This window comes from Ochotona princeps, chromosome X (assembly GCF_030435755.1).
Source record: "Ochotona princeps isolate mOchPri1 chromosome X, mOchPri1.hap1, whole genome shotgun sequence".
In the NCBI taxonomy this organism is placed as follows: domain Eukaryota; kingdom Metazoa; phylum Chordata; class Mammalia; order Lagomorpha; family Ochotonidae; genus Ochotona; species Ochotona princeps.
In genome coordinates, this window is record NC_080865.1 from 4,761,569 (window position 1) to 4,786,824 (window position 25,256).

A 25,256-nucleotide genomic window follows, 5' to 3' on the forward strand; every position below is an offset into this window, starting at 1 on the left:
ACACACAATTAGTTCTATTGTTCTGGAGAGGCCTAATATAAATAGATGAAGTAAAACATATGCCTTGGCTGAAATTGGTATTTAGGAAGGCACTTTAAGCATTTTTATTTTTAAATTTCAAGTCTCAATATTTAGTGAAATAAAGAATTTTCAAAATTAAGCTTAAAATTCCTTAAAGAATAATGTTGTTGAGGGACTAAACCATTGTTACAAAATATGGGCAAACAGTGGGGGGCCGAAGGGAAGGGAGGAAGTAGGAGGGAAAATCCCTGAGAAGAAGGAACTGTATCATGAAAAATAAGGAATTTTTAAATTAAAAAAGAATTCAATATATCTTTAGAGGTGTTGAAATGGGCATTTATAAAACCATAAAGCAATCACTCAAAATTACCATGAAAATTTACTTAAGAGTGTTTTCTCTAGGCAAGTGTTGGATTTTGATGGGAGCTGTTTTTCCTAAGAGAATGGCACTGAGTTACCTGCACCTCCACATGAAGTGTTTAAAGCATGTAAACCATTTGGCAGTGCCTTTTGTGCTTCCTACCAGATCCCGTTGATCTTCCTGTACCAGATCCATTTTGTGCACCAAGCAAAAGATTTTGGCATCTGGTGAGTTCTGCAGGATGGCTTCCAGACATGACTGGTAATAGTGCATGTCCTTCTCCAGTTCACGGCTCTCCACATCGAAGACATAAATCAGAACCTCAACATTTCGGAAAATGTTGTCCCGTTGGCTAGTAAAATAATTTTCCATGAAGGTGTCTTGCCTGTTAAGAAAAAAATCTAGATGGTACAGAAGTCCTCAGTTAAACCACTCCTGCTTATAATCTATTTTTGTTGGCTGGACCAATGCAAAAGACTTCAATTTAAAGGACAATAGTAGCAAATAAGTCTGGCCTTACCTTTCCTCTTGGGTGACAAGTACTAGCCTTCTCTTGATTCCTCAAGAGTTCCAGAGTTAATCCATCATGAGGCCTTTACACATTAAGTCTCTTCTATCTCAAATGTTACCTCTTACCTCTTCATCTAATTAACTCCTATTTGTCTCTTTAGAGTTCAGTTCAGTGCATACTACCTCACAGAAACTTGGACTAACCAACTCACCTGGGCTCTATGAAAATACAGTCCACTTATTTACAACCCTCACATCCATGAGTTCATAATTGTCTTTGTGTTTAATTAATGGTGTTAACCTCACCAGATAACGAATTCCATGAAGGCAATGGGCCAAATCTATTACTGTTTCCCATTGTTTTTAAAGTAAACAATGAACATTTGCTGACTAAATATTGTATACAAAAATGACTCCAAGGATTTCTTCTAAGAAAAATGCTGTTTTTTGCTCCTCAGGCCATGGGGGCTATGTGGTATTTTCCAAGTCCTGAACACCAACTAGTCAGCAGAAAACAGTAACATTGTCTAGCAGCGAAAAAGTATGAACCTACTTTGTAGAACTGCACTTTACTACTGATTAGTTGTACCACTTGGGGAGAATAAAAATCTCCCTGAACCTCATCTGCACAGTCTGTGAAAATAAAGTTCACATCTTATTGCCAGAAAACCATGGTACTTATACCAGCCTCTTAACACAGGTTAGGGAATTGGAAGCAATGATAATGAGGGAGGATTTTCATGGAGAGAGAGACAGTAGTCTCTAGCCATTAAGTAATCTCTCTGCTAGGAAGCATGGGGTCATGTTCAGAGACAGATTCTGACTATTGCATTACTTCAATAAATCTTCATTTTGCACAAACAGCTATAAAATAGTGATAACTAAATCTATCACAGAGGGTACTGAGTAACAAGCTGTCTCCAGTACTATCCTTATTCTACACATGGTGGAACTATAGCTCTGAGAGTTTCAATAATCTGAGATAAACACAGCTGACAGAGCCGAACTACAAACACCAATCTAACTCCAGCGCCTATTCTAATCATCAGACACTTTATTGGCTGCTCCACAGTGCACCAATGATCACAGTGCAGAGACAACCTCAGCAGTCTCCAGAAACTACCTGGGAATGTGTACTGTGGAAAAAATATGCATAGACTTCAACATTTTAAGCAAAAATATACATCTTTTAATTCATTTTCATGAACTTCTTGATGTACCTTCACATGAGAATAGCATGCATTTGTGATGAGATATTTGGTGAGTGTCTTGGGGATGAGAGGAAAAGCTGTCTCCTACTCTCAAAACCAGCTACTTCAGCGAGAAAATGTGTGCTCAAGATGCGCTCCATAGTACTGCGATGAAGTGAAGATAGCTGTGAAATATTTAACAATAAAGCAGGATGGTTTGACAGCTAAGAGCCCGACAATGGCTGAAGACCAAATGAGATAGAACCCTACCATCCCCCTACAATAGGAGAATTTTTCCCCTACTACAGACGCCTAGATGGAGCTTGTAGCAGTTGTACTTCAATGCGTTACAGAGTCGTCTGTACTATCACGGAAAAGTCAGAGATCTTTCATGGATAAGTGTTCACTAACTTCTGTCCTCTGCCACTCCGACGGAGCCTCGACGTTTAGTCATCATGCTGATCATGCTAGATGCAGTGATTACAGCCGCCAGCCTCACAAACAAGCAAGCACGTGATACTCACCCACCACAGTCCCACAGGTTCAATACCAGGTTTCCCAGAAATCGAACATGAGAATGTTCTACATCAACTGGAAAACAAATACAACAAATCTAGTAACTGTAGCATGCAAGATGAAATTCAAACTAAGCAAAGCACGGACCCATGGAATTTAGAAGGACCAAAGTGGAGTGAAATGCTCAAAGCTACAAGAAGATAACTTTTAGCTTGGTAGTGTGGTTTAGTGGCAAGGTGAGCACTTAAACTATACTGAACTACAGAACTAGCTCTCATGCAAGTTACTTTACTTTTTAGTTTAGTACTTAGAGCAGAAGCAATTTGCAACATTAATGTTATAACTTCGCCATGTGAGACAGTGACAAATACACTTAACAGATCTGTCCTGCCCCGCTGCCCACATTAACTTCTTGTATACACAAAAATGCAAAATTAAAAAAATAACACTAATAAAAATCAAACAAAACAGGACATAAAGTATAACAAAACTGGGCCCAGCGGCATGGCCTAGTGGCTAAAGTCCTCGCCTTGAAAGCCCCGGGATCCCATATGGGCACCGGTTCTAATCCCGGCAGCTCCACTTCCCATCCAGCTCCCTGCTTGTGGCCTGGGAAAGCAGTCGAGGACAGCCCAATGCATTGGGACACTGCACCCGCCTGGGAGACCCGGAAGAGGTTCCAGGTTCCCGGCTTCGGATTGGCGCGTACCGGCCCGTTGCGGCTCACTTGGGGAGTGAATCATCGGACGGAAGATCTTCCTCTCTGTCTCTCCTCCTCTCTGTATATCTGGCTGTAATAAAATGAATAAATCTTTCGAAAAAAAAAGTATAACAAAACTGATTCTCACTGTTGATTTCCTTTTTAACTTAATGACCCTACATTTTGTCGTTTTTCAAGCCCTCTGTCCATTTTCAATTAATTGCTAGTCCCTTGTAATCACTCTCGATTCTGTTATTTCTTCTATGACCTACTACTAACCTTAACGAAGGTTCTTATCTCACGTCTACACGGTTCCTTCTTACTGTTAACTCGCTACGTTACTGGCTCCCTAACTGCCTTCCCACCAGAAAGCTTTATCCACTTCATCTTACAGGTTCCTACCATGCTCCTCTTCTCAACACTACTTTGAACATGTCACTCCCCATTTAAAACACTTAAAGTGGCTCTTCCATGCCTTCACAGGGACTTTAGAGGTCCTTCACAATGTGAATTACAGCTGCCCTATATATTCCCCCAATGAGTCCCATTAATAAAACATTTTCACTCCAGAACAATTTGGCTTATTCACAGCCCCGCGCAACCACACTACCTCCCCAACCCCCAACACTTTACATCAGGGGTCGCAAACTTGCTAAGTGAGGCCTGGCCAGTAAACTTGTACATAAGCAAAGTTGGCTATATAGGAAGGGTAACTGTGCACCTGGTGTGAGAGTAGAATGGGCAGCAGCTACTCAGCTCTGGCTTGTTTGCCATGAAGGAATGTGGACTCAGATCAGATCTTCAAAATTTTTCAGTAATAGCAGGGAATTAGATTGTTATGCAAACTTTTACATGTTGACAACAAATTCCATTTTTAAAAAAAAACATCGCATGGGTCAAATAAAATACAGTTACAGGCCTTATCTAGCATACGGTCTGACTGTTTGCGACCTCTGCCTTCCACTGCCCACCCTCACCCTCCTCCCTCCCCACCCCCGGCCTACATGTGCCTGTTCTGTGCCTACCTGAAAAGCCCTCCCCATCCTTCTTTTAAAGTTACATTCATGTTAAGCCACAGCCTAAACCCCACCTCCTCTAAAAACCTTGTCTCACTACCCCCACTTACCACAGTGTCTCTCTCTAAATGCATCCAAACATTTATTAAGCATCTACTCTCTGCCAGGCACTAAAACTACCAAGGAGGAATAATTAAAATATTGAACCTGAAAATACCTCAAAGTCTAACAATTACCATCTATGTAATTTATGCCAGTCAATTGATTGCACAGAAATATTTTCCTATCCTAAAGCTTAAATTGACTGCCATTACTTTTGAGCAATATTCTTATAAATTAGATTACATGCAACAAAGTATTATTTAAAATGTGAGTTTTGAAATCAAACAATCATAGTTCAAATACAAGCTCTGTACCTCTGGGTAACCTTGGACAAGTCAGTACAAGTATCATTTTTTTTTTTTAGTTAAAAAAAGAAAGGAGGGGCAAACGGTACTGACCTCACAGGATTACTGTGGGGATTCAATGAATGATCATACAGAAAGTGCCTGGCATGTAGTAGGTGCCCAAACTATTTCCCTTCTCCCCGTTTTTCCCCCTCTTTGGAAAAGGAATCGTGTCTTACATGTCTTTGTATTTCCAACAGAGTCTACGAGAGAGTAGGTGCTCAAACTGCTATTAATTTGAAGACTATGTAAACGGTCTAGTACTAAAAAAAAAATGGAAAGAAGTGCTACTGAGAAAAGGAAAGACAATAACAAAAAAAGTGACAGGATTCAGTGATTGTTTAAACATGGGGCATATGAAATAGAAATCTGGTTTCCACTCCCACATCATGGACATTTTTCTCAAGTGGCCAATGGCCCCACTACCAAATCACTGGATGGTCCAGTTCTTGTCTCACCTTCTGCAGCATGACACTGTTGACTACTCTCTTCTCAAAATTTTCTCTTCTCTTGGCTTCTCATATCGTATCTATGAGCTCTTGGAAAGATTCTCCCTCACAAGTTCCTATTCTTCTTTCTGTCCCTTAAATGTTTTTTTTAAAGATTTATTTTATTTTTATTGGAAAGTCAGATATACACAGAGGAGGAGAGACAGAGAAGAAGATCTTCCGTCCGATGGTTCACTCCCCAAGTGGCTGCAATGGCCGGAGCTGAGCCTATCCAAAGCTGGGAACCTGGAACCTCCTCCAGGTCTCCCACGCGGGTGCAGGGTCCCAAGGCTTTGGGCCATCCTCGACTGCTTTCCCAGGCCACAAGCAGGGAGCTGGATGGGAAGCAGGGCTGCTGGGATTAGAACCAGCGCCCATATGGGATCCCGGCATGTACAAGGCAAGGACTTTAGCTTCTAGGCTACCACGCCAGGCCCTGTCCCATAAATGTTAAGAGTTCAGGACTTCTTTCTTAGCTGCCTTCTCATCTATGTTTCCTTCTCCAAAGCAAGCTAATCCAGTTACATCATTTTATTTGCCATTTGGACATAATAACTCAAAAATACGTATCTCTGGATTTTTCTCCTTTTCGTCTCATACACACTCGAATAAATCTTAGCTACATAAAACTGACTGCATCCACATACAACTCACTTTCTCACCTTTCCTTCTCTTGGAGTCTCTCTATCTCAGTGAATTTAACCAGTTTCCTAAGTCAAAATCTGAGTTTCATCTTCAATTCACTCTTTCCCTCTCCATTTTTCAAATCTACCAGTTAATCATACTGACTCTGTCTCTTAAATACTTCCCAACTCCATTTGCTTCTCATCATAACGGTACCACCACAAACCAAATCAAGCTCCTGGCATTTCTTATCCAGTCTATTAAAACAGTTTCCTAGGGGACCAGCACAGTAGGTGCCAGCTGAAGTCCCAGGCGCTCCACTTCTGATCCACCTCCCTGTGTATGGCCTGGGAAAGCAGCAGATACTGGTCCAACAACGTAGGCTGTTGCACCCATGTGGGAGACCGAGAGGAAGCTCCCGGCTCATAGCTTCAGCCCAGCTCAGCTCCAGCCAGTGCAGCCATTTGGTAAGTGAGCAACAGATGGAATCTGTCTTTGTCTCTCCTTTTCTCTCTGTAATTTTGACTATTCAATAAAAATAAATAAAACCTTTAAAAAAGGTATCCGAACTGGTCAACCTATTTCTGCCCGTTTCCCTCCAATCTATCCTCCACGTAGAGAAATGATAATCTTTCAAAATGCGCATTTTCATTCCATTCTTCTCTAAGCAGAGGCAAGGGGAACCCCATCTCTCTATAGATATATGATTATATATACCCAACAAGAGAAAAGGCCAGAATGATACCTCACAATTACTAACTGTGGCTTTCTGCAGAAAGAGGGAGAGAATAGACTGCCTATACTTGGGAGTTGCTGAATTTTTCATGAGTATGATTTTATAATTGAAAATATAAAAAATAAAATGTATTATCTGATAACAATGTATTACTGTTTAAAACTCTCAGGGTCTGTCCTCTGCCATCAGGTCAAACTACCTAACATGTCTGATAAGGTGCTTAATTCCCGTTTCCTGCTTCCTCTTCAGTCTCTTGTCCGTGACACTGGCCTCTAGTTCTGGTCTTCCTGCCCTGTTGTCATAACAGCAACTGAAGATAACCAAGAACAGAGCTTTGGGGAAATCACACACACTTGGGGGGCAGAAAGAAGAAAACACTGTGATCATGATTATTATTATTTTTTTAAGTAGGAGAGGGCTGGTTAAATATCAAGGAAGAAAATCAGGAAACCAGAGTATTACATAAAAGCCAAGGGAACAGAGAATTTTGAGAAAGTAGGAAATCTCAGAGCTGTCAACAGTGTTTGAGACTAAAATACTTATCACATTTTCATTGACAAATTTACTGTTCTCACATACACAGCTCAACAGTCCTCCAATAAACTGGTTACCGCCACTCTGCATCCTTATTTCAAATTTCAACTTTAATCAAATAAAAGTGTACTTTTTTTTCAGGAATGACAAACTAAAAAAGAAAACGCTAAAACATTAAAGTCAATGTAATATTTCATAAATAGATGATGACACCTGTCAGAATATGTTAGACTGAGTAGGCTAGACAGGCAGGAGCATAGACTGACATTTAAACTCCAATGTTTACTAGCTGAATAATATTAACTTCTAAGTCAAACTTTCATCATTTAATAAAATGAAGTTAACTTAAGGACTAAAATATAACAGCATACCTGGAAAACAACAGTTTGATAAACCTCCCTCTAATCTGAAACCATTCATGTATTAGGTCCAGATACTTAACTTGGAAGAAGAAAGATTTTTTAAAATCTAGCAAATCAACACAGGAAAAAAATGCAGACAGCTGAACTTTCTAGAGGAAAGAGTCAAAGATATCAACTCTAGAGGCATGACAGACCACAGCATAGCATCTTGACTATAATTTTGGCCAATATCATATGTGAAAATTAAGTGAGATACATATCAGATACTTATCACAATATCTATAAGAGATGCAATAGGTCTACTCTATATCTGACTGCATCTTCAATTGAATCGCAAAACCTGAAGAAAAATGTAGACACACTGGAACAAGTCCATAAAGATGCTTCAGAACTACATCAAATTAGGAGTAGGTAGGAGAACCAGAGATGTTTCATTTAAGGAAGACAAGATTTAGAAGGCAAGGGATGGGTTTGGATACATTTAAATACTATCCATCTTTAAATACTTGGTAGAGCCTTCAGAGAACAAAAAGAGTAGCTCAAAAAATGAAGAGAAATTAATACAGGGGTCTACCTAAGGGGTCTTCGTAATGCCCAAACTATGCAAGTCTATACCACACTTCAAGCACCATGAGAACAAAAATGAGGTGCCCTTCTCCTCTGTATCCTAGGTCTGAAATCCAATAAAATTGTAAAATAGGTTTTTTTGTTTGTTTATTTTTCAAACCAGAATGAGATACCTTATAAGTAGTGGTTGACTTGTCCCTAGAAGAGTTTAAAAAAAAATGAGAAAAACCCAAATTAGAAATACTTAAAGATCGGGCAGGGTGATACTTTCTTCTAGAAGCCAAAGACCAGTAGAGAATCTAGAAATGTTTGGATGCTATACCATGAAATGGCACTGCAGCCCAGAAATGGAAAGGTTCTACTAGGATCACAGATTGAGCGTCCTGCCAGCCACGGCAGCCTTAGTGAATCTGCTAACATCCAAACATGAAAGGGCACTGGTGCGTCTCCTAATGCAGAGCTCCAAGGACAGTCTCAATGGAGATCCAGGAGGAGAAGTAGAATAAATATCAGATGTACTTTCTTCCCTTCCACACCCATGGTCTGCTCTTGCTGAGGACAAGGATAAACAAATGCTTCAAAAAAAAAAAAACCTCTTAGGATATTTTATTTTTATGCTTGTTAATAACTATGAATTTGCCTTTGTACAATAATAGTTTAAAACAAACACTCTCTTCTCACCCAAAACCACCACGAGGGTTCCTATGCATGTTCAAGAGATATTGGGATACACAAGAAGTTGGACAAAGGCATTTTAATTTGTGAGCAACCTAGAAAAGAAAGCATCTTTTTAAGAGTGAGCAGTAATAACCAGAATTAGGTAACAACTCTTGAGCAGAAATGCAAAAAATGAGAGACATGCTTCAAAACAAATTCCCCAAACCTCTGGCATTCCCAAGCCAACAAAGTGTGTTATGCAGATTAATAGTTAAGATCACCTGACTTTACAAAAAGCTAAAACATCTTACTTGTTGCACCAAGGCGACGTGTGTCTCTGGCAATATAATTTGCAAAGATAATAGATCTCATGCTGGTCTTACCAGACCCGCTTTTACCCATCAACAGCACCTAAGGGCAAAATGGAAAAACAGAAGAGAAAAAGTTACCAATAAAGGCTAAAGGCACCCATTTCTCTCTTGCATTTGATATTTTAATAAAATCGCAGTACCAAAATCTAGTGTAAATACTTGCAATCAACAAGACTGTTGCACACAGTATTTCCAGGTACCAGGCACATACCTAATCAGAAATTATGATTCTCTTGCCAATGGAACTACAATGAATTTGTTATATTACTAATATGCTCTATAATATATCAAGAACTGGAGGCCAACACCATGGCTTAAAAGGCTAATTCTTCACCTCCAGGTAGCAGCATCCCAAATAGGTGACGGGTCATGACCTGGCCGCTCCACTTCCAACCAAGTTCCATGGTTGTGACCTGGGAAAGCAGTGGAAGATGGCCCACCAGGTCCTTGGGACCCTGTGCCCATATGGGAGACCCAGAAAAAATTCCTGGCTCTTGGCTTCAGGGTGGCTCAGCTCTGGCCGTTGTGGCCATTTGGGGAGTGAACCAGTGGAAGGGGGATCTTTTCCCTCTCTGTCTCTCCTTCTCTCTGTGGATCTGTTTTTCAAATATAAAATAAATAAATCTTATGTGTGTATGTATATATATGACTGATGAAAAATGCCATTTTGAGAAGGAAACTAAACCCTGTTAAACCCTGTTTTCTCATAATTTCACATTTTAAGCCCTGACCTACCTAGCAGACAATTTCAGTACACCTGAAAGTTCTTCCTCTTGCTCAAGGTGAACCTTCAACCTGTGCCCTTAGATCTTATTCTTTCCAACTACCTCCCTAATTGTATTCCGCTAACTATTGTCTCACCCCTTGCCCTTTTTCAAAGCCTCCTAAGGCCTATGGGATCAAGTGCTTAAGCGACATATAAGCCTTCTTCCATCTAGCACATCTATTTCTTTGTGCTGATCTCCTGTCCTTCAAGGCCTGGAACATTTAGCATCAAGACATATTCAACTAAACTGCCTGTAGACTCTTCAATGGCTCTCAGGCTTCCAGGGAGTCCTGCCTCTGTGAGTTCCCTTGCTCTGTTATCTTCAGATATTTTCTACTTAATCTTCAACACCTGGTCCTGTAACCACCCCTTCCAGGAGCCTCTGTGTGGTGGGCATGTGACCTGGTCCCCACTGCAGATCAGATCTGACCGTGCTGCTAGTGTGCATCCTGGGTGGCAGGCAGTCATGTCTCAAGCACTTCATTCCTGCTACTCACTGGAGGGACTCAGATCGAGTTTCCAGTTTCTGGCTTTGACCTGGCCTAGCCCAGGCAGGTAAGGCATTTGGGGAATGAAGCAAAGGATGGGAGATCCCTCTTCTCTCTCTCTCTCTCTCTCTGTATTGCTGTCTTTTTCTGCCTTTATGCCTTTCAAATAAATAAATTTTAAGAGGGAGCCTCTCACCCCCTGAAGCCCTAGGCTGATGGAGATGCCGTTATGCCTGTCCTCTCATACCATCTTATACCACTGTAAAGATCATAATGCATTGCACATAATTGATTTCAGTGGACTTATTTTTCATGACTCCAACTCCTTGAGCAGCAAGCAGGCAGCCTTCTCTGGGTTTAAACTAACAATCGAAATATATTCATCAAAGGAATGAACAAGCTATCAAAACAAAATCCAGAGTTTTTTATAATGAGAATTAGTCAATAGAAATAAGATGGTGACCATCTTCTCAATGGTAGTATTTAAGAGAAAAAAAATACATGTGAGGGCCTGGCGCAGTAGCCTAGTAGCTTAAGTCCCCACCTTGCACGCGCCAGGATCCCATATTGGCACCAGTTCTAATCCTGGGAGCCCCGCTTCCCATCCAGCTCCCTGCTTGTGGCCTGGGAAAGCAGTGGAGGACGACCCAGGGCCTTGGGACCCTGCACCTGTGTGGGAGACCTGGAGGAAGCTCCTGATCAGCTCAGCTCTGGCCATTGCAGCCACCTGGGGAGTGAATCATCGGATGGAAGATCTTTTTCTTTCTCTCTCCTTCTCTCTGTGTATCTGACTTTCTAATAAAAAATAAATCTTTAAAACAAATATAAATTAAAAACATAGAAATAAAAAAGATTAATTTCTCTTAGAAGGAGAAAAGGAGTGTGTGGGAGGGTATCAATCTTTTATCAGTTCATTATCAAATGCCCACAACAGCCAGGGTTTGTTCAGGCAATGCCAAGAGCCAGGATGAACGGGATACATCTTATACCTTTAACTGTAAGATATTGTATAAAATTTCTGATTGCAGGTATAAGGGATATTCATAAAAATTACTACACTCAGGCTTGATGTCATCTAGCAACTTTTTTTTTTAATTTTTATTTTTATTACAAAGTCAGATATACTGAGAGGAGGAGAGATAGAGAGGAAGTGGAGCTGCCGGGATTAGAACCAGCGGCCATACGGGATCAAGGCGAGGACCTTAGCCACTAGGCCACGCTGCCGAGCCCATCTAGCAACTTCTTATCACTAAGGAAATGCAACTGATAAGCTAATCTAAAGCTGCTCCAGAAGTTTTGTCCTTTAAATTTTTCATTGAAAAACAATTGTATTATATATAGTGTGATATTTCGATATATGAATACACTGGGGAATCATTCATTTTTATTGCTACTCATATAGAAAGTTTTGGTAATTTTAGGCATCCATGTTCATATAAACTTAAGCAGTGTAGCCATGAGGAGCTTGGAGCAGGGTGTGCTGAAACCTGATAACCGGGCTGTGAACTTTGGTCTTTGGGAAGGCCAGGAGGCAAGTCCCCACGAGGGCCCCCAGAAATTGCCTAGGTAACAGGCTGTGCCTCACGCCTCACTGGCTCACTGAGCACTTAGGCTTGCTTTTAGTCCTTGACAAACAACTGTAGCCTAATGACCCAGAAAAAAAAAAACGTAAGTCCAAGAGAACTGACAAGTACTTTAGGAATACTGCCTTGGATGTTTATAACTATGTATCATATAAACTGTATCTCACTAACTAGAAGACAGGGTATTCTTGTAACCAAAATAATCCCAGGATCGTCTGTTTCTGAATGTTGTTTAGAGATCCAGATAGAATGGATATAAGGAAAGCTTACAATAAACTTCTTTCCTTGGTCTCCTGATCCTTGGTCCCCTGTGTCTTTTTCATGTAACAGTGCCCCTGCGTCCCAAAATTCAGAGATCCACAAGACAGACACACCAAGAACGTTCCATTAGCAAACTGGAATTACAGAACTAAGTGATTAGATGAGATTATGATAGAACTATACATTTTACTATCAAGATTTCAATTGCTTAATGCAAGGGTTATTGACCCCAGCTTTACAGACATTTACTCATTTAAACTCCACAACAGCCCTAAGAGATCCGTAATGTCACCATTTTATTTTCTTGGCAACTCTGTCTAAAACCCCGGGGTAAGATATACCAACATAAGAGCACAAAAGGAGTGTTAGAGAAAGACAAATGTTACATACTCTCCCTTACATGTGGGAGCTAAAATTTGAAAAGGGGGGGAAGAAGATACTCTGGTTTCTCTTCAGATGGTATCAATCTTTCACCTTTTACTAAAAAGGGGGGGAGGAAGAAATGGATATCTATATCACTTTGCTATAAATATGGCTTGTCAAACAATGTTTCACATCTTTGTAAAACCTATGATTTGCTACTGTAGCTTTAATGATATTATTTAAAAATATACTGTATGAGTTCATCTTTTCATTTGACTATTGTTTAGTCCTCTTTTTTCTTGTTGAACTCTAGTGGCGTTAACTCTTTGATTATAATGTAAAGATATGTTATCTTAAAAATTAAAAATGAAGGAGAAGAAAAAGAGAAGGGAAGGGAATGAAGGAAAGAGGGAGAGAGGAGGGGAGGATGTATCATTGTATTCTCAAAATTGTTATCTATCAGCTATACTGAATCTGTTCTCTTTGTATTAATACCACATGAACATGAGAATTGTGTTGTACTTTTATTCATTTGCTGCGGCCCTGAGAATCTAATGTGCTATCCAACTCCTGAAATTAAAAAAAAAAAAAGAATAACAAGCAAAACAAGCAGTTTTAAATTCCTTCTACAGAAATCATGTAAAACCTTATAATGGCAATATCTGAGCTGAGTTCAGAATGAAAGTGTAGGCGATGCCTATGTGTGCGTGACTTTCACAACATGCGGATTAATTTGTAAATATGGAGAACAAATTTTGTATGACTGACACGGTAATAGGTATGATGGATGGCTTAATCAAGAACAGATTTTTAAAAGACAGCATATGCCATTAAATACATGAGCAACCCCAATTCATTAACTAGAAAAAGCACATTTGAGAAGCAAGCAAGCTATGAAAGTCAGGGGAGGTTCATGGAAGCTCATACACACGGAGTGCCTCAAGAGCAACTTCTTACCTTCGCCTTCATGTTTCTGGTGTACCTATCATATCTTACCTTTTTCTTCATGGCTGTGTTTGGTAGCACCCACCTGCAGATACAAACCAAAAGACAGAAATTCCATGATATAGTTAATTACCTTAGAAACTGAAATTAAAGACATACAAATAAATATGGAGACTCAAAGGAGACTATTTAGCAAACAGTCGAGCACGGCTGTATTTCAGACTTCAGTTCCGAGGAGGTCCTCATTTTCCTAAACACAAACTGTGTTCACACTCCCCGGCCTCTAATAAAAACACTATGAAGTAACTCCAGGTTGATTTACTTCGGAATACAAATCAGTGATGAAAAATTTAACACTGAATTTTTCATTTTAAAAGTAATCAAAGCAGCATATACAGAGAGATGAATAAATCAACTGATATTTTAATCTTTACATGTGTTATCAACAAACAAAAATCAGCCTCCTATTCTTTTATGTTTACATGTTTAAAATCTGGAATTATCTTCACTTCTTTGGCTGTCCTTCCAAACTCCATTTTACTCATCAAAGACACAGAACACGTTCATACAAACCTCAAATTCAGGCACAAATTTGACACAGAAAACACTTCAGCCACTGGTTTCTGAACTAGCCATCTTACCGTCAACAGGGTGATATCAAATACCCTTTACTGATCATTCATACCAACTCACACCTGCCTCTTCATTTATAATACTACCACCACCATCCTCTCCCCCACTACCGCGCCTCCACCCCAGCACATATATACATACAACGAATGCTGCCAATCCTGTCCCAAGGGTTGTTTGCCCAGTTAGCATCAATCTGCTTTTCAGTTCATCCTTTGGTCAAAAGCATGATGCCAGTCAATATTACTAGTAAGTTGAAGTAACTTATCTTTGATGGGGAGATGGGGATAGTCTAATTCATAAAGCTTTCATTAGTTAAAACACCCTCCCTTTAAGGCTTGATAATATCTTCACCCACCCTAGAGATCCTTCCGGTTCCCCTAGTTGAGGATCCATTCTTGACCCCAAATTTTCTTTCTCCATCGTTTTCTCAGAGTCAGATTCTTCCATCTTGCAACAAGTTCTTTCCAGTGCCTTCTAAATCCGCAGTATTGTTTCTGGCCCCTTTGCTCAGTCCCCTCCTCAGCTGCCTAGTCTAATTAACTGAGGTCCTCAGGCCTCCTCTTTTCTTGACTCCGTCTATGTCCACTGGGGGGCCGCTTGCCCCACAGTTACCTTTACCGTTCAGAATCTGGCTTCAAAGCACGGCCTAGCAAACCAGCTCAAAGGCGAAAAAACTGAGCAGCACAAAAGACGATTAAGGGAAAAAACGAGAGGTGGGTTAGAGGCCCAAGTCTGGGCCTCAGGCCCCAAGGTCTAGAACCCAAAGGTAACTTCACTGCAAAAATGTAGAGACCGCGTAGGGCGGAGAAAGTAGAAAGAGCTGACCAGTGCCTTAGGCGTTAAGCTGTCGGCCGGCTCCTGGCTCCCTGCCTGGCCGACCGGGAATCCGCCGCCGCCGGCGGTTATCATCTGTGCCCGCCCTTCAGGAGCCCAGGTACCTCACCACAGCCGCCAGACTGCAGGCCTGCATCACGTGTGCACCTGCCGTAAACCCGGAGCCTATCACGTGACTGTCGCTACCCAAGGGGCGGGTGCACTGGAAAGAATACCATAGAGACTGTGGAGGGATAGCCAGAGTGCCGTCTGAAGGCATCACGTGGCTTGGCCCCTCTCATCGCAGCCGGCTTTGCACAAAGGCGAGAGCCAGCCCAGCGTTAGAGTGTGGGACCCTCTGGTCCCTCCCTGCCCTTTGGCCGGCCATCTGTCAGCCGGAGAATTAAAGGAGACGATTGCGATTTCGGCTCCTTCAAGCTACTAGAATTTACTGTTGTTTACTGGATTTTACTGTTGTTCACTCGTAATGATTTTTGGCGGGGAACGCCAAGCAGTCTTTATCTTTCTGTATTTTTATTGTTAGGCCCTGTAGCTGAATTTGTAATTAAACGAATTAATACGCCCAAATCGCTTATTACCGGGTCTTTCAGGTAGTAACTACTCAGAATTATCCTTCTTGCAAGGACCAAGGACTCATTGAAGATTTTAGCATACACATCTATTTAAAATAATGTGAGAAATACATTCTTATTAACCACAACCAGCAGTAAATAGGTGGGCCCGGCGGCGTGGCCTAGAGGCTGAAGTCCTCGCCTTGAGCGCGACGGGATCCCATATGGGCGCCGGTTCTAATCCCGGCAGCTCCACTTCCCATCCAGCTCCCTGCTTGTGGCCTGGGAAAGCAGTTGAAGACGGACCAAATCCTTGGGACTCTGCACCCGCGTGGGAAACCTGGAAGAGCTCCTGGCTCCTGGCTCCTGGCTTCGGAGTGAATCATCGGACGGAAGCTCTTCCTCTCTCCCTCCTCCTCTCTGTATATCCGACTTTGCAATAAAAATAAATAAGTCTTTAAAAAAAAGAAGTAAATAGGGCCATCGCAGTGACTCACAGGCTAGTCCTCCGTGGCGCCAGCATCCTGAGTGTGAACTGCTTCATGTTCTGGCTGCTCCAATTCTGATCCAGTTCCCAGCTTAGGGACTAGGAAAGCAGCAGAACATGTCCTAAGTTTTTGGACCCACTCCTGTGGGAAACCTGGAAAAAGTTCCTGGCTCCTGGCTTTGGATCTGTGCTGCTCTGGCCTTGGCGGCCACATGGGCAACAGCCAGCAGATGGGAGATACCTTTCCCTCTGAGTCTCCTTCTCTCTGAAACCCTGCCTTTCCAATAGAAATACATAAATGAGTAAATAAATAAATAAATCTTTAAAATAAAAGTAAATAAAGTCTATAACTGAAGGACAGTCGGCTGATGTATGCATGCCGTATTTGCATACGGTGACCACTGGTAAGAACTCCCTATGGGTTTGAAAGGTGTCGTCTAGAACGCGTTACAGGGGTCAGGGTTAATACAATTTGTCTTAAACTTTTCTGTACCATATATAAGTTTAATACGAATCCCATAATTATATATAAGAAATGCATTATGTCTTATACATTATAATGGCTTTTGTGGCCATTTGGGAAGTGATGGATACACACACATGAAGGAAGGCCGTCCTGTAAATCCATTTCTCTCCACAACTGCCATTCCTAAGGGGGGGGGGGACTTAATTCTGTTTTAATTATCCTTTCTTTAGTCATATTACTCATTGACATCTTGCCTCCTCCCCTGCCCAGCTATGTACCAGTAACTTCCTAGTCTACCTTTCCCTAGCTGGTGAAAGTTCTTCCGTCGCAAACTAAGATGTAACTTTAGATTCATCACCCTCCATACAAGTTTGCACAAGTAAGTCCTGATCAGGCTCTCTTCTCCAGTCTTTCTGCTTCTCCTTGTACTTACTGCTGCAGTTTTTGTTCCTACTGTTACGTTCTCAAGCCTAAATAATTGCAGAACTTAACCTATTTTCCTATACTGATAGGTCGAAAGGTTTTCGCAGTGGGTGAAATACTCTACCAGTCCTCTCACCTCCATTGACAGTCAATGTAATCAGTATGTGTTGCTGGTGAGGACAGCTTTCCAACCCCTCTTCCCTGGGTTCTTCAGTCAAGTTGCTCCTTTAACCAGCTCTGTTCTAAAAATTTGCAGGCTCCTTGCTGCTACTGGTCTCTTTTCCACTCCCTCAAATTAGCCAATCTCCTTACCAGCTGCTGCAATAATACCTTTTATAAATGTTTTACTATTTAGGAAGCAAAGACATTGACTTGTTGGTTTGCTTCCCAAATCACAAAAATGTCAGGACTGGGCCAGCGATTCCAAGAGCCAGGAATTCAATTCAAGTCTCTCAAGTAGATGTTAGGGACATAATTATTGGAGTCACCAAGGCTGCCTTCCCACTTCTGCACTGGCAGGTTCTTAGGGTTAGAAGCTGAAGATTGAGTTATTCTGAGATGATGGTGTCTTAATCATTAGGTCAAACATCCACCCTTGATCTATATTTTGATTTTAAAATATGGAGGTGGTTTCCATTCTTTAAAAGCTTCCCATAACTTGATTTTAAAAGTGCATCACCAAGATCTGTATTGTATGGCAGAAAGTTAACTTGCTACCTGCAATGACATATCCCATATCAGAGTGCTGGTTTGAATCCTGGCTGTTGGTCCTGATCCAGCTCCCTACCTGCGCACTTAGTATGCTTAAGAAAGCAGCGGAAGTTGTCCTAAGTGTTTGGGCCCTTGATACGCACGTGGGAGACTTGGATGGAGTTTCAGTACTCCTGGCTTTGGACTACCCAGTACCAACTTTTGTGGTCATTTGGAATGTGAGCAAGCAAATGTCAATTCCGTGATTCAAATAAATACATACTTTTTTTTTTTTTAAAAGTGTGCCAACCTAAAAACCTTTTATATCTGACCTCTAGCAACCTCAGCATTTCTCTATGCAGTAGTGACAGAGAAAAACTGTGAGCTGTAGAAAAAGACATAAAAATTTTACAAATGGGTTTGACAGAAATTTCAGTAACTATGTGTACAGATAAAGTGGATGAAACCTCTCCAGGGGAGAAAAGCTGAAAAAATAGCTGCGTAATTGTGTAACATAAAATAACTATATTAAGGTGTTTTTCAAGTTGCTGTTATAAATTCAAGGCACATTGCAAGATACATGGGTAACAATAGTTTAGATTAACATAACCATATGCCAATCATTGCATGTATTATTCTCATTCTCCTTAAACTAGAAGGGCCCTGGCTAGAACTTCCAGAACTATACCCAATAGCAATGGTGAAAGCACACATCCTTGTCTGGTTCTTGATTTTAGCGGGAATGTTTGGCAGTGAGTTCGTAGCAAATTGTTTTTATTGTATTAAGCAATGCTCATTCTATACCCGATTTACTTAAGGTTTTTCTCATGCTTTTCTTTTCAAATGCGTTCTCCGCATCGGTTAAGAATTGCACAGGGCTGGGATTGTGGCATACTAGCTTAAGCCTCTGTCTGCAGTGCAGGCATCCCATATAGGCTCTGGTTCCAGTCCCAACTGCTCCACTACCCTTCCAGTGAAGAAGTATAGAGTGATAAGCAAAAGACTTTCTGTGAGGTGTGACTTAAATATTGGACCCGGCACCACCTTGGATACCTGCGTTCGTTGGGTCTCAATCCTCCTTCTCATGGCTCCTAGCGACTCACGTTGTCTGCCAGTCTGCTGTAACCTTGTAACCCAGTTGCCAGCAATCTGCAGAAACCCCATGATGCTGTAACCCCTTGTAACCCATCCACCAATCCCTCGTGGCCCCTTCCCCTAATCCTCCCCCACTGCTGTACCTACAAGCTCCTGAGGCCCTAATAATCTATCCAGCAATCCCTCAGGGCCTGCCCATGGCCCTATCCAGCAATCCTTCATGGCCTCGCACTCCAGAATACCCACCTTCAGGGCATAAAATGGGCTCCCACATGTACCTCAGTGCTTCTGCTCCCATCCCTGGGCCTTCATTGTCATTGGAATGAAGCCTCCAGTGTGACTCGCTGCATCTGGTGTTTCAGCTTGTGGCAACAGACTGAAAAGAGGTTATCCAAAAAGAACTTACCCGAACAGAGCTAACAGTAGCAGCTATGCACCAGATCTTCCAAACACTAAAACACTAACTGGTATTTACATAATGTTTTTGGTGTGGGGAATGGTGAACATGTCCCCATTCTCCAATCAATTTTAAAGTCTCAGGAAGGGAATATTAGTAATAACGGAGCACGTACTGAAGTTTGTATCAGTGAATAAAAAAAAATTGTGAAGAGCAGTAGCTGACCCTCTTATAGGAACAGAACGGGAAAGGAAGGGGAAAACCAAGAGCAAAAAGTTCCTCCAAAGGAAGATTATTCATCTGAATGCCATGCGAGGTGACTGGAGAAATGCCATGTCCAACCAGTCCACTGCACATGCAGGCACAGAAACCAGGGCCGGGGGCTGCCCAGTGGGGTTATTGGGGGCCGATCTGACTGGGCTGCAGCTCTCAATGGTGTAAGTGGGGGCTGAATGTGTGGTGGGTGGGGTTGGGCTGGGCTACAGCACTGTTTGGTTTGCCAAAGAAACCGGGCCGGAGCTATCTGATCTAGCAATTGCAACTATCCAGTGTGTGTGTGTAGGCCGATGTGGATGACAGAATGAGCTGGATCCTGTACTGGCGGGTGCACACAGGAGTCAGGTCTGAGATCACCTCCAGATGAGATTTCTTTGAGGATTTCCCCAACGGAACCACTGGACTCAGAACTCCAACCACGGGGAGAGTGGCAGGACCTGTGATTTAGCAGTGGAGCGCATGTGTCAGAACCGGGCCTCTTGCAGTGGACAGCATACCCAGATGCACATAGAAGATTTGGCAGTCCATTGGAACCTGCGGAGGATATCTAGTATCATAGCAGGGGAAGGAGGGCAGAACAAATTGGTCAGCCACACCAGGGAAATTTAAAAAAAAAAAAAATTCTGGGTTAATGGAGACTCTGGGGTGGACTGTGTCAGTCAATGGACCTTGGATTTCCTCATCCTTGTATCAGATCTATTAAAACCATTTGAACAGAACCCTCAGAACACGCTCCACATCGGGGGACCCTGGGATGACATCGGGTGGCTGTTCCCCATCCCTGGGTACTGGGACGGTTGGGAGGCTGGGTGTGGCTTCTCCCCTCGTCTCCCCCTTTCCCCCAGACATAGCAAGAATATAAGGAGGGTGTGGAAATAGTGGTTTCACCCTCTTTCCCCTACTCCTCGACTGTTCCCACCCTGATCAACTATGTAAACATCATCAAAAGTAAAAGTTAAAAAGAAAAAAAAATGTAATACAGTAACCTCATATAGGTTCATGCAATAAAGTCTATGTCCAAGCACTGCTTTTCCCATACTCTTTCTTTCTAGAAACTAAATAGGTGCTAGGTTGCAGCAGAAAAATGCAGTTCAGAAAATGAAAGCTTGCTTTGTTTGGAGTATTTGCATAGTAGATAACTTCAAACGTAGTTTGTAATAGAAATAATCTTATTGATTCCAGAAGTTTCTTTTATTTATATGTGTTAATTTGGAAAAGAAGGAAAACCAAGTGTTGAGAATTTAAAAGAATTTTTTTATTTTTTTAAACTAACATATTCTGTGATCTTTATCTTTGGTTTATGATAAAGTAATAACATTTACAACAACTTTTTTTCTTTCAAAAACACATTCTTTTCATATGTTGCTCTGGCAATTCAACCTGAGTAAACAGCTTTGTATGAGCTGTAAGTGATATTAAAAATGTAAGCTTCAATCAATTAACAGACTTTAATAAAACTTTCCTTTTAACTTGTAAAAGGGAAAGAGAGGGAGGGAAGGATGGGGGTGGGGAGGCTTATTCCCACAGTCTCACATGGCTGGAAATTCAATCCAGGCCTCTCATCGGGTGGTCCTGCCTCTTGGTATCTATATTAGCAGTAATCAAACCCCAGTTATTTTCCTGTGCGATGTGACTGTCTCAGCCAATGGGCTAACTACCTAATCCTTAACAACCTTTCTCACTTTTTAAAAATTTTTATATTATTTTTAAACTAAGAAGCAGAGAGAAAAGCACTGAATACAATGAAGGGGGCAATGAGGGCACCTCTTTCACCCGTATTAATCACTGCAGACATTGTCATCTCTTACAGCCTGAAAACAAGCTCAGAAAGGCTCAGCCCCAATGTGACATAAGGGGCAGAGCTAGGGTTTGGAGTCATCATTGGGAGTTCTCACTGGTCCTTTATCATTATGCCTGCTGTGATAACACAGTAAAAAGTATTTTTTTTACTCCTATTAAAAAGTTTTGGAGGCAAATGGATATGTAGAAATCTATTTTTCTTGAATATTTGTTTAACAAGATACTAACAAAAGGCAAGGCTTATTTGCATAAGAAGAATGGATTTTGAAATTAGAAAACTGGATGCTCAAGTCCTTGTTATTGTTGCTGCTTGTTTCTTTTTTGCTTTGGAAAAACAACACTGATGTTTCTTGGTTCCCCAAAGAACACACGGTAAAGTCCATACACTTAAGTGATGAATGAAAGGCCTTTTGGCCACTTTTCTCAGCCACTCCTGGTCCTAAGATAACCAAACATTTGCTTCATTTGCTTCATTCTCTCCAATGCTCCACTTACTTTGCTCACATTGGTGTCTCACTAATGCTTCTCCTGCTGTTTATCTAACCAGTACATTCCTATTTATTTTTGACAACTCTCAATGCTTTTTATCTTTCCTGTGAAGAATGTCTCCCCATTCCTGCTGTAACTGCATACATCTGTTTCATCACATTTATATTACATGCAAATATTTGTCTCCCACTACCATATGTCACATTTTTACACATAACACCTGACATAGATTTTGACACACTGGCATTTCTTCTGTTAAGATCTGATAATTGAAGGAATGGGATACAAAACTGTCATCAAGACTTGGGGTAAATGCAGGAGCAATTCAAAGGTTTTCAACACCCAAATTAAAATAATTGGCATTGTTTGTCAGCACTTCAAATGGATGACAGCAGAACAAGGCTGGTCCAAAAAAAGAAAACATAAGGCTCTGGATGATAAAAATGGATTACTTAGGAAGAAAACATAGCTGATGAATGGATGCAGAGTTCATTCAAATCTCCAGGCTTTGAACATAAAGTCCCTCTCTCCTTGAGCATATATGTCTTCCCTTGAGTTGAGTACATGACCTGAGTACACCCTGTATTTTGTGCTAAATCCTACCGTCCACTTTCATGGGCAAATATATGAAAAGGGTGGCAGAATTTCTCATGAAATTTGTCCATGTCCTTCTTTTCTTAGCTTCCATGTTACCGTGCTGGGTCAAGACTCTCTTCAAAATGCACAGCTGTCATCGTCACACAATTTTTCATGACTCTCCGCCTGGATTTAAGCCCCACTTCTTACATACTCATCTCTCACTTTAACACTATTCTTGTAAAAGTTGAAAAAGATAGATTTGGCATCAGATATGGAGAATAAGCTTGGGTATTACTAATGAAGGTCAGTGAGGACATGGGTAAGCAGGAAAAGGAAGACAATATTCCAAAAAGGGAGAAACGGTAGTTCAGAAGTTAAATAGGGAGCTAATCATTTCTGGATTACTCATGGATCTCTGGATGACCTGTTTCCGAGCAAAGGCCAATGGACGAGTTTCCTCATGGAAGCGGCGGTGTCCCTCCTCAGTAAGCATCCAAAGGCAAGCACGAGGTCTTGTATTAGACCCATCCTGAACGTTGACTGGCACCTTCTTGAAGCTCCCCAGGAAGCAAAGGTTGTGGCGAATGGTGTTCTTCCAGCCACCTGGAGCTGTTTGAAAAAAGGGGAAATGCTGGCGAACGAAACTATAGATGCCTTGCACGTTGAGGCCAGAAGGGGAGCTGTTTTTTAATGCTAGAGCGGTTAGGTGGCCATAATTGAGAGGAGGTCTTGACCAGGACTTCTGCTGGTTGTCAACTTGCCCTGATTTCTGCTGATGAGCACATTCTTTGTTAGGAGACTGCAGGGCTGCAGAAGAGCTTTTTTGTGCACCCCCAGCCTTTTCTGTGAGCTCTACATTTTTGACAGAAGAGGTAGAGGACTTCTTCTTTTTAGAATGCTGGGAACGTGGCAATTCTGCCCCTGTTGCCTCTGAGCAGCTAGACCCTTTATTTCTTGTGGGTGGCTGAGGCAAAGGGCGCTTGCTTCTGGTTTTCCTTGTGTCAGCTGGATCTGGTTTTGGATTTGATTTTGGATTTGTTTTTGCCTTTGACTTTGGCTTTGACTTTGGCTTTGACTTTGGCTTTGGATCTGGTTTTGGATCTGGTTTTGGATCTGGCTTTGGCTCTGGATCTGGCTCTGGATCTGGTTCTGGATTTGGTTTTGGTTTTGGATCTGGATCTGGTTCTGGATTTGGACCTGGATCTGGATTTATAGTTGGATTTGAATCTGGATTTGGTTCTGGATTTGTATTTGGATCTGGATTTGGGCTTGGAGTCCCCTGGACTTCAAGTGGGCACACAATGTTGGGATTCACCCACATTCGCAGATTGGGTTCAATATGAGGGTCATCTTGGTCAATATCAGATTTTCTCGCTTGAGGCTGCTGAGGGGTTGCTGGTGATCTGCGTTGAAGATGGCGTGCACCTGAGAAGTTTTGGTCTGTCGTTCTAGACAAGCCTAACTCATTCTCAAAGTCCCAGTCCGCCATCCCTGGAACCTGGCCATGGAGACTGTTCCAGAACTCAGTATTTTTAAAATTTAGATTCATTTTTGGTGGAGACAGGTGGATGAAAACTTATGACTGTGGTTTCTTAGGTACTGTTTCTGATACAATAGATTGTCAAATGGGTGTGACAGAAATCCTAGGGAGGGAAAAAAACAAAGCACAGAGTCTTTCTGTCAGGTTTGAGAAACTTCAACCTCCTTAGAACAGCCTTCAATACAGTACAGAAACTAAAAACGGCATTTCTGCAGGAAAAAAAGTTTAAGGACAATTTATTATATTTTCACTGGAGGCAGCATAAGCACCTACACACTGAATTATTTGTAAACTAAGGTGACTTGTATAACATCAGATTTACAGCATATCTTTCAGATCTTGCTGGATTCACTTAATAATGGAACCAACACATGTACAGATATGATTACCTCCAGCAGTCATCCTTAAATGCTTTAAGAAATCATCCCAGCTTTAAAGTGCTTTTGATTTTTTGTCAAGTATTTTCACAAATGACCTCAACTGATTTTCATGATAGCTCCTGTCAGGTATTGGAGCTGAGATCTGTGGAATATTTAGGAACACATCTCTGAATAAGTACAAGAACTTTAGCCGAGGTCTTATCCTTTCAGTATACACATTAACTCTCATCACATTTAACATGCCACATAAGATAGGCATCAATATGTGTAACAAGGGTTCTAGAGTAAGAAGGGCACTACCAGAGTGGCCTCTGTTAGACTTAGAGCTGTGCTGGAATGCAACCTTGCTGTTATTTTCAATCCTGTTATGGGGAAAACCTAGGTTCCCTCTCTCTAGCTCATCTTAAGAAATGAGTACTGAACCCAAGTTTACACATGCCACACAAGTTCGTAAAGGCTCCAGAACTTATCTTCCCAGCAAGCTCAAGTCAAGGACATTGGTAAGAAAAGTGAAACAAGGTTTAATTTACTTTGGTCTACACAAGTCTTTCCATAAAGTGTGTGATTTCACTAAAACCACTATACTTGAACTAAATCACAACTTGTATTCAGCACATGTCAACGGGAGCTATTCATCTCCATATGGTTCTTGCAATCTCTGGTCAGTGTCTAATCAAAAGCATCCTCCATCTAAATTTTCAGAGTGGTCTTCCTGCTGTACAGATAATACATTAATAACAAAATGATATGCACTATTCATATTTATTGAGTACTTTAAGTACTCTATGATTTAACTTATTAATCCTTAAGACAACTACATGGAATAAGCACTTTAGTATTTTCTGTTCACAGGGCCAAAGCCTTAAGGCACAAAGAAAACCAAGAGTCATGGCTAATAAAAAGCAGAGTTGTTTCTGAGCCAGGAAAACTAGGCACAAAACATTGCTTTTCCATTAGCATAATAATTTCTTATGTGTCTTTACTGCACCACAAAACCTTACGTGGCATAAAAGGCCTTACAGGAGCCAAACCCTGCTAACCTTTCCAGGCTAATTGATCACCTCAGCTTCCTTTCATCATACTTCCTATCCCAGAAATATTAAACTGCTGA

The 25,256-nt window shown here is 41.4% G+C and overlaps 2 protein-coding genes across 3 annotated transcripts in view; both read right to left on the reverse strand.

Annotated features, from left to right (window-relative positions):
* Positions 1 to 15,124, reverse strand: part of RRAGB (Ras related GTP binding B) — a 30,761-nt gene extending 15,637 nt beyond the window's left edge. Inside the window, exons 1-6 of one of the 2 annotated variants that reach the window (XM_058658559.1) lie at positions 14,494 to 15,124; positions 13,557 to 13,590; positions 9,040 to 9,139; positions 4,940 to 5,023; positions 2,607 to 2,673; positions 545 to 767 (exon numbers count right to left, since the gene is read on the reverse strand). In XM_058658559.1, coding sequence (XP_058514542.1) covers positions 545 to 767; positions 2,607 to 2,673; positions 4,940 to 5,023; positions 9,040 to 9,139; positions 13,557 to 13,590; positions 14,494 to 14,585 — 600 coding nt within the window. In that variant the 5' untranslated portion in view covers positions 14,586 to 15,124. The remainder of the gene's footprint in view (positions 1 to 544; positions 768 to 2,606; positions 2,674 to 4,939; positions 5,024 to 9,039; positions 9,140 to 13,556; positions 13,591 to 14,493) is intronic. The other variant, XM_004598287.4, reaches the window with a different exon arrangement.
* A 6,640-nt stretch (positions 15,125 to 21,764) lies between these two features.
* Positions 21,765 to 23,799, reverse strand: FOXR2 (forkhead box R2). Its single transcript, XM_058658755.1, has one exon. The coding sequence runs from the start codon at positions 23,772 to 23,774 to the stop codon at positions 22,593 to 22,595; it is 1,182 nt and encodes a 393-aa protein (XP_058514738.1). The 5' UTR covers positions 23,775 to 23,799; the 3' UTR covers positions 21,765 to 22,592.
* Between the last annotated feature and the right edge of the window lie 1,457 nt (positions 23,800 to 25,256).

What these genes read in the sequence shown, in the direction of transcription:
- FOXR2 (XM_058658755.1), bottom strand. Translation starts at nt 23,774, where the DNA reads ATGAATCTAAATTTTAAAAATACTGAGTTCTGGAACAGTCTCCATGGC.